Source organism: Procambarus clarkii, chromosome 24 (assembly GCF_040958095.1).
Source record: "Procambarus clarkii isolate CNS0578487 chromosome 24, FALCON_Pclarkii_2.0, whole genome shotgun sequence".
Classification (NCBI taxonomy): Eukaryota; Metazoa; Arthropoda; class Malacostraca; order Decapoda; family Cambaridae; genus Procambarus; species Procambarus clarkii.
In genome coordinates, this window is record NC_091173.1 from 6,970,281 (window position 1) to 6,986,820 (window position 16,540).

A 16,540-nucleotide genomic window follows, 5' to 3' on the forward strand; every position below is an offset into this window, starting at 1 on the left:
CCCTGAACCTTCCTTTAGAATGTCCCTTAACCTTCCTTTAGAGTGTCCCTGAACCTTCCTTTAGAGTGTCCCTGAACCTTCCTTTAGAGTGTCCCTGAACCTTCCATTAGTGTCCCTGAACCTTCCTTTAGAGTGTCCCTGAACCTTCCTTTAGACTGTCCCTGAACCTTCCATTAGTGTCCCTGAACCTTCCTTTAGAGTGTCCCTGAACCTTCCTTTAGAGTGTCCCTGAACCTTCCATTAGTGTCCCTGAACCTTCCTTTAGAGTGTCCCTGAACCTTCCTTTAGACTGTCCCTGAACCTTCCTTTAGACTGTCCCTGAACCTTCCTTTAGAGTGTCCCTGAACCTTCCTTTAGAGTGTCCCTGAACCTTCCTTTAGAGTGTCCCTGAACCTTCCTTTAGAGTGTCCCTGAACCTTCCTTTAGAGTGTCCCTGAACCTTCCTTTAGAGTGTCCCTGAACCTTCCTTTAGACTGTCCCTGAACCTTCCTTAAGAGTGTCCCTGAACCTTCCTTTAGACTGTCCCTGAACCTGCCTTTAGAGTGTCCCTGAACCTTCCTTTAAGGTGTCCCTGAACCTTCCATTAGTGTCCCTGAACCTTCCTTTAGACTGTCCCTGAACCTTCCTTAAGAGTGTCCCTGAACCTTCCTTTAGACTGTCCCTGAACCTTCCTTAAGAGTGTCCCTGAACCTTCCTTTAGACTGTCCCTGAACCTTCCTTAAGAGTGTCCCTGAACCTTCCTTTAGACTGTCCCTGAACCTGCCTTTAGAGTGTCCCTAAACCTTCCTTTAAAGTGTCCCTGAACCTGCCTTTAGACTGTCCCTGAACCTTCCTTTAGAGTGTCCCTGAACCTTCCTTTAGAGTGTCCCTGAACCTTCCATTAGTGTCCCTGAACCTTCCTTTAGACTGTCCCTGAACCTTCCTTAAGAGTGTCCCAGAACCTCCTTTATAGTGTGCCTGAACCTTCCTTTAGACTGTCCCTGAACCTTCCTTTAGAGTGTCCCTAAACCTTCCTTTAAAGTGTCCCTGAACCTGCCTTTAGACTGTCCCTGAACCTTCCTTTAGACTGTCCCTGAACCTTCCTTTAGACTGTCCCTGAACCTGCCTTTAGACTGTCCCTGAACCTTCCTTTAGAGTGTCCCTGAACCTTCCTTTAGAGTGTCCCTGAACCTTCCTTTAGAGTGTCCCTGAACCTTCCTTTAGAGTGTCCCTGAACCTTCCTTTAGAGTGTCCCTGAACCTTCCTTTAGAGTGTCCCTGAACCTTCCTTTAGAGTGTCCCTGAACCTTCCTTTAGAGTGTCCCTGAACCTTCCTTTAGAGTGTCCCTGAACCTTCCTTTAGAGTGTCCCTGAACCTTCCTTTAGAGTGTCCCTGAACCTTCCTTTAGAGTGTCCCTGAACCTGCCTTTAGAGTGTCCCTGAACCTTCCTTTAGAGTGTCCCTGAACCTTCCTTTAGAGTGTCCCTGAACCTGCCTTTAGAGTGTCCCTGAACCTGCCTTTAGAGTGTCCCTGAACCTTCCTTTAGAGTGTCCCTGAACCTTCCTTTAGAGTGTCCCTGAACCTTCCTTTAGAGTGTCCCTGAACCTTCCTTTAGAGTGTCCCTGAACCTTCCTTTAGAGTGTCCCTGAACCTTCCTTTAGAGTGTCCCTGAACCTTCCTTTAGAGTGTCCCTGAACCTGCCTTTAGAGTGTCCCTGAACCTTCCTTTAGAGTGTCCCTGAACCTTCCTTTAGAGTGTCCCTGAACCTTCCTTCAGAGTGTCCCTGAACCTTCCTTTAGAGTGTCCCTGAACCTTCCTTTAGAGTGTCCCTGAACCTTCCTTTAGAGTGTCCCTGAACCTGCCTTTAGAATGTCCCTGAACCTTCCTTTAGAGTGTCCCTGAACCTTCCTTTAGAGTGTCCCTGAACCTTCAAAAAATCATCCTGAGGGGTGATTTGATTATATATCTGTGCCCATAAAGGTTCACCGAGTGTTGTTGGGAATAGGGTTAAGGGACTGACGACTTCCAATTTTGTTAACAGTCGTTGTGGCCAAGTGGTGAAAGTACTGGACATGCTAAGGTGTATGGAGCCCCCTGGATGTCTGGGTTCGAATCCTTCAGTTCGAATGACCAACTTCTATGGCTCAGTTTTTGTGCAGTTCTCAAAGTCAATAAAAATACATATAGTATACTGTACTGTAATCACATCGCTAAAAATAATAGGGAGTGGTAGAAGAAAATACTCAAAAGTGTTCAATATACATACACACACACACACATATATATATGTATATATATATATATATATATATATATATATATATATATATATATATATATATATATATATATATATATATATATATATATATATATATATATATATATATATATATATATATATATGTCGTACCTAGTAGCCAGAACGCACTTCTCAGCCTACTATGAAAGGCCCAATTTGCCTAATAAGCCAAGTTTTCATGAATTAATTGTTTTTCGACTACCTAACCTAACCTAACCTAACTTTTTCGGCTACCTAACCTAACCTAACCTATAGAGATAGGTTAGGTTAGGTTAGGTAGGGTTGGTTAGGTTCGATCATATATCTACGTTAATTTCAACTCCAATAAAAAAAAATTGACCTCATACATAATGAAATGGATAGCTTTATCATTTCATAAGAAAAAAATTAGAGAAAATATATTAATTCAGGAAAACTTGGCTTATTAGGCAAATCGGGCCTTGCATAGTAGGCCGATTACGACGTTCTGGCTACTAGATACGACATATATATATATATATATATATATATATATATATATATATATATATATATATATATATATATATATATATATATATATATATTATAGGGGGGTACCACCTCTGGTGCAATTATAGGGACCCACAGCCTCAGAGAAGGGAACACAGAGCATTCAGGGAAAAACTGATTATATATATATATATATATATATATATATATATATATATATATATATATATATATATATATATATATATATATATATATATATATATATATATATAGAGCAAATAAAGGTTGTTTTGCCTGACATTCATACAACCAACCCTGAGGACAGCACACTCCTAGGTGCTCCTCTTGGAAGGAATGCCATCGACGAGGTCCTTGGTAAGAAGATCACTGACCTGATGAGGATGAACGAGAGGATTGAAGACATCGATGCTCATGATGCACTTTACCTCATCACCAGATGCTTGTCCCTCCCCAGGCTGACCTACTTTCTAAGATGTTCGCCATCTTTCAACAATATTAAATTAGAAGAGTACGACAGCTTGCTGAAATCAACACTAGAAAAAGCTCTCAATCTTTCCCTCAGCGACATACAGTGGAAACAGGCCTCCCTTCCTGTCAGACTCGGGGGCCTTGGCGTGCGCACAGCAACACAAATTGCTGTACCAGCATTCCTGTCCTCTTCAGTGGGGTCTGACAACTTGGTGAAGGAAATCCTACCTGAGCACCTAGTTCAACAGGCAGGGGTACATGATCCCAGCTTTACAGACTACACAACCAAATGGGTCTCTCTCGCAGGACCAGCACCCCAACCACCGCCTTCTGAAGCCCATAAGCAATCCAACTGGGATCGCCCCATTGCCGACCAAGAAGCTGCGACAACACCACATGACACTGCCCGACTTAGAGCTGTAGCAGCTTCCCCATGCAGGTGATTTCCTATTAGCAACCCCAATGTCAGCAACCGGCACCCGTCTCACACCGCAGGCCGTCCGAATTGCAGTGGCTCTCTGCCTCGCTGCCCCAATCCACACCAAATACAGGTGTATTTGCGGCGAGGCAGAGGCCGACAGATACGGACGGCATGGCCTTCTCTGCCAAAGGACAGGAGGATGGCATGCAAGACACGGCGAGGTCAATGACATTATTAAAAGAAGCCTTACCACAGCCGGTTGTCCAGCAGAGAGAGAGCCCCGTTACCTAATGTCCCGCAACTCTGATGAGCCTGTCGGTCGCCCATACGGAATCACGGTGAACCCCTGGAAGAATGGTAGACAGTTGGTGTGGGACTACACTTGCGTTTCAACTTTAGCCAATACCTATGTTGACTTCAGTGCTACACAAGCAGGAGGAGCTGCCAATCACCGGGAAGCGGCCAAGTCATGTAAATACAGAGACCTTGAGCACCACTACAATTTTGTCCCCATTGCCTCAGAGACACTTGGTGCCTGGGGTAAAAGTGCTGCTAGCTTTTTGAAGGAGTTGGGGTCTAAGCTAATCGAAACAACTAGAGACCCTAGAGCTGCCAGTTTTCTTTTTCAGCGCCTTAGTGTGGCAATCCAGAGAGGAAATGCTCACTGCATCCATGGTTCCTGCCCGCCATCTGAGGAGCTGGAGGAGCTGTTCAACTTGTGATAAGCAGCCTTGTACCCTGCATGTAATCAATATTGTAACTTTTTTTGTGTAATGACATTTTCAAATAAAGTTAGATAAATATACACACATACCAAAAGAATAGGGGTGGTAGGAGAAGAAAATATCAAAGTGTTCAGTGAGGATCCACAAGGTCTTCTCTGAGTACTCTTTATTTTCTTCTCCGAGGCTATGGGTCCCTACACTTGCACCAGAGGTGGTACCCCCTATATATATATATATATATATATATATATATATATATATATATATATATATATATATATATATATATATATTAGTATATTTTGGTAGCAGTCTTTCCTGTAGACATATTTTATTAAATATGACCGAAAAAGTAAGATTAATAATTCTAACACGAATTTTCTCAATCTTTCGTACATTATGCTTCACTGTTGGAGGTAAATCAAAAATCACTTCTCCAAAATTCATTTTTATTTCTAGTCTGACGCGACACGGGCGCGTTTCGTAAAACTTATTACATTTTCAAAGACTTCACAAATACACAACTGATTAGAACTTGCGTTTCCCTGATTTTATATCTACATTTGAGTGAGGTGGGAAGGGTGATGTGGCATTACATTTGAGTGAGGTGGGAAGGATGATGTGGCATTAGAGGATATTAATAGGGTATTAAAAGTATCAACACAAGACAGAACACGAAACAATGGATATTGAATAGAAGTGTTTGTAGAAAGCCTATTGGTCCATATTTCTTGATGCTTCTATATTGGAGCGGAGTCTTGAGGTGGGTAGAATATAGTTGTGCAATAATTGGCTGTTGATTGCTGGTGTTGACTTCTTGATGTGTAGTGCCTCGCAAACGTCAAGCCGCCTGCTATCGCTGTATCTATCGATGATTTCTGTGTTGTTTACTAGGATTTCTCTGGCGATGGTTTGGTTATGGAAAGAGATTATATGTTCCTTAATGGAGCCCTGTTGTTTATGCATCGTTAAACGCCTAGAAAGAGATGTTGTTGTCTTGCCTATATACTGGGTTTTTTGGAGCTTACAGTCCCCAAGTGGGCATTTGAAGGCATAGACGACGTTAGTCTCTTTTAAAGCGTTCTGTTTCGTGTCTGGAGAGTTTCTCATGAGTAGGCTGGCCGTTTTTCTGGTTTTATAGTAAATCGTCAGTTGTATCCTCTGATTTTTGTCTGTAGGGATAACGTTTCTATTAACAATATCTTTCAGGACCCTTTCCTCTGTTTTATGAGCTGTGGAAAAGAAGTTCCTGTAAAATAGTCTAATAGGGGGTATAGGTGTTGTGTTAGTTGTCTCTTCGGAGGTTGCATGGTTTTTCACTTTCCTTCTTATGATGTCTTCGATGAAACCATTGGAGAAGCCGTTATTGACTAGAACCTGCCTTACCCTACAGAGTTCTTCGTCGACTTGCTTCCATTCTGAGCTGTGGCTGAGAGCACGGTCGACGTATGCGTTAACAACACTCCTCTTGTACCTGTCAGGGCAGTCGCTGTTGGCATTTAGGCACATTCCTATGTTTGTTTCCTTTGTGTAGACTGCAGTGTGGAAACCTCCGCCCTTTTCCATGACTGTTACATCTAGAAAAGGCAGCTTCCCATCCTTTTCCGTCTCGTAAGTGAAACGCAGCACGGAACTCTGCTCAAATGCCTCCTTCAGCTCCTGCAGATGTCTGACATCAGGTACCTGTGTAAAAATGTCGTCAACATACCTGCAGTATATGGCCGGTTTCAAGTTCATGTCGACTAAGACTTTTTGCTCGATGGTACCCATGTAGAAGTTTGCAAACAGGACACCTAGGGGAGAACCCATAGCGACCCCATCTACTTGCTTGTACATATGCCCATCCGGGCTCAAGAAGGGTGCCTCTTTAGTACAAGCTTGGAGTAGTTTCCTCAGAATACTTTCTGGCATGTCAAGAGGAGTACAGGCTGGATCACGATACACTCTGTCGGCTATCATTCCGATTGTCTCGTCCACAGGTACGTTGGTAAACAGCGATTCTACGTCCAACGAGGCTCTTATCCCTGTGGCCCGTGCGCCCCGCAGTAAGTCCACAAATTCCTTTGGAGACTTCAGGCTGAAGGCGCAAGGAACATAAGGAGTCAGCAGGCCGTTGAGTCGCTTTGCCAATCTGTACGTGGGTGTGGGTATCTGGCTAATGATTGGCCGAAGTGGGTTTCCAGGCTTGTGCGTCTTGACATTTCCATACGCATATCCAGGTTTATATTCCCCAATGATCTTTGGCAGGTGGAGTCCGGATTTCTTGGCGTTCACAGTTTCGATCAGTTTGTTGACCTTTGCTTTTAATTCGGCTGTAGTGTCCTTCGTTACCCTTTGGAACTTAGTTTGGTCAGAGAGTATGATGTTCATTTTCGCCAGATATTCGTCTTTTTTAAGAATGACATATATTGGCGACTTGTCACCTCTCCTAACAACTATCTCCTTGTTCTCACGAAGGCTTTTAGCTGCCGCTCTAAGCTCGGGGGACAGTATGGTGCTTCTGTAGTTGCCTCGATTCTTTCCTCCTTCTGCAATAAGTTCTGCTTGTAAGGTATCTTTGGTAGTGACCTTCTTTTGTGTCTCGAGGTCGAATATGTCGTCCAACAGAATTTCCAACTCCACTTTCCGGGCCATTTCACTCGGTCTGGACATAACATGACAGTTTATGCCCAGATTTAGGAGAGTGACTTGGTCCTCAGTGAGGTTAATTCCTGCAAGGTTCAGGAAGCCATCTCTTGGTCGTGGAATTGCCATAGGTCCTCCATATAATGTTGTTAGTTTCTTGATAATCCTTGTTTCAGTGCTGAGGTGATGTTGGTCTGTGAGGATGTCGAGGTGTTGTTCAATGCGGGTACGGATACTATGGCCGTACCCGCATTGAACAACACCTCGACATCCTCACAGACCAACATCACCTCAGCACTGAAACAAGGATTATCAAGAAACTAACAACATTATATGGAGGACCTATGGCAATTCCACGACCAAGAGATGGCTTCCTGAACCTTGCAGGAATTAACCTCACTGAGGACCAAGTCACTCTCCTAAATCTGGGCATAAACTGTCATGTTATGTCCAGACCGAGTGAAATGGCCCGGAAAGTGGAGTTGGAAATTCTGTTGGACGACATATTCGACCTCGAGACACAAAAGAAGGTCACTACCAAAGATACCTTACAAGCAGAACTTATTGCAGAAGGAGGAAAGAATCGAGGCAACTACAGAAGCACCATACTGTCCCCCGAGCTTAGAGCGGCAGCTAAAAGCCTTCGTGAGAACAAGGAGATAGTTGTTAGGAGAGGTGACAAGTCGCCAATATATGTCATTCTTAAAAAAGACGAATATCTGGCGAAAATGAACATCATACTCTCTGACCAAACTAAGTTCCAAAGGGTAACGAAGGACACTACAGCCGAATTAAAAGCAAAGGTCAACAAACTGATCGAAACTGTGAACGCCAAGAAATCCGGACTCCACCTGCCAAAGATCATTGGGGAATATAAACCTGGATATGCGTATGGAAATGTCAAGACGCACAAGCCTGGAAACCCACTTCGGCCAATCATTAGCCAGATACCCACACCCACGTACAGATTGGCAAAGCGACTCAACGGCCTGCTGACTCCTTATGTTCCTTGCGCCTTCAGCCTGAAGTCTCCAAAGGAATTTGTGGACTTACTGCGGGGCGCACGGGCCACAGGGATAAGAGCCTCGTTGGACGTAGAATCGCTGTTTACCAACGTACCTGTGGACGAGACAATCGGAATGATAGCCGACAGAGTGTATCGTGATCCAGCCTGTACTCCTCTTGACATGCCAGAAAGTATTCTGAGGAAACTACTCCAAGCTTGTACTAAAGAGGCACCCTTCTTGAGCCCGGATGGGCATATGTACAAGCAAGTAGATGGGGTCGCTATGGGTTCTCCCCTAGGTGTCCTGTTTGCAAACTTCTACATGGGTACCATCGAGCAAAAAGTCTTAGTCGACATGAACTTGAAACCGGCCATATACTGCAGGTATGTTGACGACATTTTTACACAGGTACCTGATGTCAGACATCTGCAGGAGCTGAAGGAGGCATTTGAGCAGAGTTCCGTGCTGCGTTTCACTTACGAGACGGAAAAGGATGGGAAGCTGCCTTTTCTAGATGTAACAGTCATGGAAAAGGGCGGAGGTTTCCACACTGCAGTCTACACAAAGGAAACAAACATAGGAATGTGCCTAAATGCCAACAGCGACTGCCCTGACAGGTACAAGAGGAGTGTTGTTAACGCATACGTCGACCGTGCTCTCAGCCACAGCTCAGAATGGAAGCAAGTCGACGAAGAACTCTGTAGGGTAAGGCAGGTTCTAGTCAATAACGGCTTCTCCAATGGTTTCATCGAAGACATCATAAGAAGGAAAGTGAAAAACCATGCAACCTCCGAAGAGACAACTAACACAACACCTATACCCCCTATTAGACTATTTTACAGGAACTTCTTTTCCACAGCTCATAAAACAGAGGAAAGGGTCCTGAAAGATATTGTTAATAGAAACGTTATCCCTACAGACAAAAATCAGAGGATACAACTGACGATTTACTATAAAACCAGAAAAACGGCCAGCCTACTCATGAGAAACTCTCCAGACACGAAACAGAACGCTTTAAAAGAGACTAACGTCGTCTATGCCTTCAAATGCCCACTTGGGGACTGTAAGCTCCAAAAAACCCAGTATATAGGCAAGACAACAACATCTCTTTCTAGGCGTTTAACGATGCATAAACAACAGGGCTCCATTAAGGAACATATAATCTCTTCCCATAACCAAACCATCGCCAGAGAAATCCTAGTAAACAACACAGAAATCATCGATAGATACAGCGATAGCAGGCGGCTTGACGTTTGCGAGGCACTACACATCAAGAAGTCAACACCAGCAATCAACAGCCAATTATTGCACAACTATATTCTACCCACCTCAAGACTCCGCTCCAATATAGAAGCATCAAGAAATATGGACCAATAGGCTTTCTACAAACACTTCTATTCAATATCCATTGTTTCGTGTTCTGTCTTGTGTTGATACTTTTAATACCCTATTAATATCCTCTAATGCCACATCATCCTTCCCACCTCACTCAAATGTAATGCCACATCACCCTTCCCACCTCACTCAAATGTAGATATAAAATCAGGGAAACGCAAGTTCTAATCAGTTGTGTATTTGTGAAGTCTTTGAAAATGTAATAAGTTTTACGAAACGCGCCCGTGTCGCGTCAGACTAGAAATAAAAATGAATTTTGGAGAAGTGATTTTTGATTTACCTCCAACAGTGAAGCATAATGTACGAAAGATTGAGAAAATTCGTGTTAGAATTATTAATCTTACTTTTTCGGTCATATTTAATAAAATATATATATATATATATATATATATATATATATATATATATATATATATATATATATATATATATATATATATATATATATATATATATATATGTCGTACCTAGTAGCCAGAACGCACTTCTCAGCCTACTATGCAAGGCCCGATTTGCCTAATAAGCCAAGTTTTCCTGAATTAATATATTTTCTCTAATTTTTTTCTTATGAAATGATAAAGCTACCCATTTCATTATGTATGAGGTAAATTTTTTTGTATTGGAATTAAAATTAACGTAGATATATGACCGAACCTAACCAACCCTACCTAACCTAACCTAACCTATCTTTATAGGTTAGGTTAGGTTAGGTAGCCGAAAAAGTTAAGTTAGGTTAGGTTAGGTAGGTTAGGTAGTCGAAAAACAAATAATTCATGAAAACTAATTGGCTTATTAGGCAAATCGGGCCTTGCATAGTAGGCTGAGAAGTGCGTTCTGGCTACTAGGTACGACATATATATACAGTATATATATATATATATATATATATATATATATATATATATATATATATATATATATATATATATATATATATATATATATATATATATATATATATATATATATATATATATGTTCTTGTGGGGGTTGAGCTCTGCTGGCTCTTTGGACACATTTAGTGTGTGTGTGTATATATGTATATATGTATTTATGTATATTTATGAATGTATTTATAACTATATTAAGAAACAATTGATGTCATAGCACATCATTTACTTATATAATTAAGAGGTATGGTTTATCGTAAACCATAAGGCAAGCACTGAAGGGAAGAGTTCTGCACTAAACGAGCTGAATCGTGTTTGATGGTTGTGGAGGACGAAGGTGGTGTAATTCACATACACTCAGTATCTATATTGATCTGAAACACTTTCTCCACGTTATGCATCCATAACAGATGAATCATATATTCAAAAAGAGAAAGTTGTTTATTACTTTGTAACAAGTAGCTATAAATTTTTAGCCTCAATTTTAGTTCTCGCAATAATATTAAATAAATCAATCTCGTCATTCGTATACCCATCCGTAGAGAGTGGCGTTCAGGAACTGGATTCTATGCTACTTAAGTAAGTTTAGTTAGGCAATTTACTTAGCTCGATTGTATTTATTGCGAGTACTAATACATATATTAATCAAATAATCAATATTCCAATTAAAGTAAAACTAAAGCCAACTTTAAGACTTTCGGACATTTTGTTATGGTGCCGTTACCAAGGTAAAAAGCTTTTCCTGTAAATAATTATTATAGTATTAAATTAATTTATTATTACCTCTTTAATATATTTAATACAACTAAATTCATTGACATAGAAAACTGCTTGTGTAGAAACTTTAATTATATCTGTAATTACCGAGTAGTTAGTCTGTGTTATACGGCCGACAGTGAAGTAGATAGCGCGGCTTGCATCAGTATGTAGGGAAAGAGAAATAATTTCTGAGATTATTTGTGATCCAGAGCTGATACTCGCAAGACTTCTTTGTCACAGGTGAAGACTGGTATTTTGTGAGGGCTGTTCTTAATGGTATTCATCTGATGTCCTTTCGCTGAACGGTAAATCCGCCCGAGTTATGTGGGGACGAGTTTTGCGTCTTCCATGTGTCAGACGCCCATTGGGGTTTGATTTAAGAACTTGTGTGCTTCTGTAATTCTTTTTCGCTACCGCTTGTGTACCCCGCACCCGTCCTGTGGTAAGTGGTGGAATGGTTAATCATATAATGGCTTCAGGAACTGAACCCCCAATGAGCTTTAAACTAAACCATTTATTAGTGGGGGTATTGGTTTCTAATATTATACCTTTGCCTCAGATTTATCTTAATTAAGCTACAATAGCAGTAGCTTAATTATAGTACTGAAGTTAATGTTACAGTGATCATGGGATAAGCACATACCGTATATCTTTAGTCCTGTGGTTTACCTGTAATCTGTTTTAAGATATTTTACTATTATCCAATTCCATTTTGGGACAAGGCTAGGCTTGCAGGCAGTGCAACCTTACAATTAGTATGTTCATTATCTACAACAGACAAACTTGGAATATTTTAGTATCATTTTTGAGTAATTTTGAGTAATATGTCAATTTATCATGTTTTTGAACTGGTTATTGATATAAAAACGTAGATATAGAACTACTGTACGTCATATTCCAAACAATGATGTTTTTTTTTTATAAAATTATGGGGTTTCAACTGCTCTTATTAGGTAATTTTAAACAAATTTAGAGTAAGTTATATGAATAAGGATAGGTTTATATTTAGTTAGGGGTTATCAGAGCACTTTTGGCAGGCATGCCACCACAATTTTCTCTCCCTCAAGAGAGATTAAGAATATCTGTATCTAAACAATAGTGGTTGCCAAAGAATATACAGCAGTCTTAGAATTACTGTACCTCCTTAATAATTTTGTAATAGACCTTACTTTCTGCCACAAATGTTGCCATTTAAGAAAATGCTAATCAGCATATGTGCATTTTCATTTGTCTATGGATGAGGTTAAAAATATCTTAAATTACAGTTTTATCAATATAAGTAGAACAGTTACACTAGCTTGACAAGTTAAACTTTTGGATGACAAATTGCATATTCAGTAGGAAAGGTTGGACAGGGGAATGTAATGCTTATCACTAATCTTGCAACAACCCTATTATGTAAGGCAATTTTATCGATTTAATGAAATAAAATTAAAACTATAAACTTTCTCCTTTGACAGGTCCTCAGCTAATGATAAAAAAGGGATTGACATTGTGTCAATTTCATAGAGTTTGGCCACAGCTCATCACACCAGTTGTTTTGACCAGGAACACTGTAGAACCTGTTTCTATTGCAATTTTACATAGTTTTATCAGAAAGAAGTTGTTCTCTGATTGCAAATTTCCAAACATCTCATCGTGTTCAACATTAAGGTCTCTACCATCCCCAAATAAAGTTTCAATACCTTTGGATTATTATAATTCATTCCACTGGAATTGTTTTGGCATTGCAAGGATGTCATCATTCCCATTCTATGTAGAATATGACAAGAGAGGTGCAGCAAAATGCAAGAAGTGCAAGGAGAAATGTGAAAAGGGTAACTATAATTTGTTCATGTTCAGCTCTAGGCTTTATTTAGGAAGCAGAGGGGGGAGGGGGGAAGTAGCAGGGGACACTAGAGGAGGGGCAGTGACTGGGACATCATGAGTGAGCAGAGAAAGTGGCTGAGACACCATAGAAAAGCAGCATCCCTGAACCTTCCCCGGGTTCTGATTCTCCTGCCATTTAGTCATCAAGTGGCAGGAGAATCATAAGACTTTTGTGTAAGTGGCTGGGGATAGTTAAACCAGTGGAGTTACATGAATCCCACTTGAATGGAAATCAGTGCACTAGAAAACTGGATGCCATGCAAGGAGTCTGTTCAGATACAAACTTTAAAGCACTTTTGGTGTAAGATTATGTCCAAAAATTGTTTAATTATTTGCAACAATAAAACAATATATGGTATAATATAATGAAAACTAATAAACATCAGATGTAATTAATTCTCGGTTGCAGAGGAAGTTGACCGATATGTATTTAACTGTCCATTCAAACTCATCTGCTCCTGTTTCCAACTGGTCCTGGGTTCCAGTAGGCAACAGTATATCTTGGAGGCCTGGTACATCTCCCTAGGACATTGCTGAACTATTACTTAACTCAGGAAGTTATTTAGGGCCCCACTAGAAGAGGGCATTTAATTATATTCAATGCTTGGATTTTTGGAGCAAGTTACCAGACAAATAAGGGCAACCCTAAAGTAGACCTTGTAAATTGAAGCATCTTTATTTATGTAGAATACATGTGATAGTGATGACCAAACCTCACATCCGAAAGTGGTGAAATGATGACTTGGTGCTGTTTACTCATCTCATTTCTTGATGTGTGCTTTGGTCATCATATCTTCAGCCACGTTATTGTGGCTCGTCGTCTGCATACATGGGATAAGAGTTACGTGGTTAGTATATACATTTAGAATTTGTAACCTATTTAATGCTCCTCATTATGCTTAGCATTTTAGTTTGCATTTGTTTGTGTTAAATAGTATTTTTATAAATAATGTGCATTACCTTTATCCCCCTAAGATATACATATATGTTTGGAACAATATTTGATATTAGCATAACGAAAGCAGTTGCTACTTTCTAATGCTGTTATCTTATTTTATTTGACTAGGGATTATTCGCATTGGCAAGATTGTTCCGAATCCATTTTCTGAATCTGGGGGAGAAATGAAGCAGTGGTATCATGTGGACTGCTTATTTGATATGTTCAAGCGTGCTCGAGCCACCACAAAGAAGATAGAGGATCCTGTGGAAGATATTGAAGGCTGGGAAACCTTGGAAGATGATGATCAGAAAAAGATAAGAGCCTTAATTGATGGTGTGTAAGATTTTAATATAATTCCCGAATGTCTTTTCTCATATTTTAGGAATACAGTAGTAGGCATGTAAATACACTAGGCCTTATAGACTTGCTTATCAGGAAAATGGAGATGACAAGAATATTATTCTAGAGTTTTGTGCATAATTCTATAAATACAGAATTACATAAGCCAATACAGTACTGTATTATGTCAAGCTGTAATAATAATGTTGCTTATTCCATACAGTATCCTGATATTTTGTGGTGAGAATAAAATGCAACAAAAAATGCTGTGTACTAAATAAGTGTACTTGTTTCAGATCTTCAGAATAATATATCTCAAAAAAAGACCACCCCTAAGAAACAAGCACAAAAAGCCACACCTACCAAACAAACTCCTCAAAAAGCCACACCTACCAAACAAACTCCTCAAAAGGCTACACCTAATAAGCAAACTCCACAAAACAAACAAGTGCCTAACCCTGCAGCAACTCAGAAGAATTTGAAGGTGAACCGTGCAGCAGGAGGTTAGTACATTGATTGGTTCAGTGTAAGGAAAGTTTGGGAAATACTTGTAAGAACTCTACATTGGTGTCAGTGTTTTGTGAAGAGGCTGGGGGGGACAGGCACATGTCAAGAACATTATAACTGCTTGAATGAAGATTATTTTAAACTACAGTACAGTATATGCTATTTGTTTTTTCAGTATTTTATCTTATGAAGTGCACTCAGAGTTTCTCTGAATTTTAATTAGAACATCTATAATTTTCTAGCTTTTGGTGGTTTAAAAAAGTTATATTATGTTTCTCTGAATGCTGACACTTTTTTACTTTCAGTATACATTTCAGTACTGTACATCAATTTTTACAAGATTGGAAAATATTGATCTAAACAATATGGATAATTTTTTCAATGTACAAAGCATAAAGCTCTACCATGAATAAAAGTTCAGTTATACAATCCTTCATTCTGTGATAGTAGGGCCAAGATAAATATGACTCATTTCCAAAAGAAATGAGAATTCTCCTGGTCATTAGAAAAAAAGAGCCAGGGGGTAACCCTTTTTTTAATAGTTTTTTAATTTTATTAATTTTCCTCAACATAAGTAATAGGGGAGCTAAACACATTTTCAACCTCATTTGTCTTAATAAACTTTAAATTTTAATATTACATAAATACATAAAACTTCATATTTTGTTTAGATTCAAGTTTATTCAAGCATCACTTGAGAAGATCATTCTGCTGCTTCTTAAGGTGTGAACTGTCATGTACTGTAGATAAAGATGATCATGCAGAGTCAGGCAGGATAACACACAACACTGGAGCCACAGAGTTTTTTCAAGACTGAGAAAATGAGAAGTGACTATGAACATGCAAAGCCCTAAAAGAATTATGAGCAAATTACTGTATACATATTGATTGTGGATCACAGTTGGATCACAGCTGATTGGTCCCAGGCTCAATTCCTATGACAGGACAGAAGCATTTGGGCAATGTTTCCTTTCACCTGATGCCACAGTTTATGTAACAGTAAATAGATATGTAGGAGTTCAACAGTTATTGTAGGTTGCATCCTGGAGAAGGTCCATAGTTGGTATAAGGGGACTTGCATAAACCTAACAGGCTTCTTGCGCCAGACTATGAGAAACTAAAACCATGCTGCATCGTAACATTTCAGGGGTCTTGTAGAACAGTTAGCTTCATTCTCGACCCACCATTGGGGATCCCGGGTTCAATTATCGTGTGGGACAGAAATGGTTGGGCATGTTTCCTTACCCCTAATGTCTCTGTAAACTTAGCATTGAATAGGTATCCAGGAGTTTGACTGTCTCCAACAAAACAAATTATTTGTTATTTAATCAGTACACTCTTCCTCATGTCTATTTGTTCCTCCCACACCATCTGCTGCCCATCCTTCTGGTTTAATAGAATTAAAGAGAACAAATGAGAGAGAGAGTGGGATGGGGAAATAGAGGAAAGTGGAGAGAAATACAGGTCATGCACGAGTACTATAAAATATATGTTGCATAAAACATTTAGAGGATCCACTGTTACAGGTCATGACATTTCAAAATCTGCACCTCCTTCAAGAACTGACCCAGGCATGGACCGAAATCATAAAGACAACTCTTTTAGGGAATTTCGTCGGATATGTGCAAGTGTTGCTGAGGAACCAAGCTATTTGAGCAAAACTGAAATAATGTCAAACTTTTTAAAAAATGGCACAAGTAAAAGTAAGTTGCATGTTATTTTTGTTAAATCAGCTTAGGCCTAACATTGCTAAGTTAGCATAATAATGTTGACTGAATGGTGAAGAGAATGCATTTGAGTAAAATTTGAAGAATGTACT

General features: G+C 39.8%; 1 protein-coding gene across 4 annotated transcripts in view; it reads left to right on the forward strand.

Moving 5' to 3' along the window:
- Nucleotides 1-11,195: 11,195 nt before the first annotated feature.
- Nucleotides 11,196-16,540, forward strand: part of DNAlig3 (DNA ligase 3) — a 48,809-nt gene continuing 43,464 nt past the window's right edge. The window contains exons 1-5 of one of the 4 annotated variants that reach the window (XM_045747960.2): nt 11,196-11,306; nt 12,527-12,883; nt 14,002-14,208; nt 14,511-14,717; nt 16,248-16,424. In XM_045747960.2, the coding sequence (XP_045603916.2) occupies nt 12,538-12,883; nt 14,002-14,208; nt 14,511-14,717; nt 16,248-16,424 (937 nt within the window). In that variant the 5' untranslated portion in view covers nt 11,196-11,306; nt 12,527-12,537. Of the gene's footprint in view, nt 11,509-12,526; nt 12,884-14,001; nt 14,209-14,510; nt 14,718-16,247; nt 16,425-16,540 lie in introns of all 4 variants that reach the window. The other 3 variants (XR_011229508.1, XM_045747959.2, XM_045747961.2) reach the window with 3 other exon arrangements.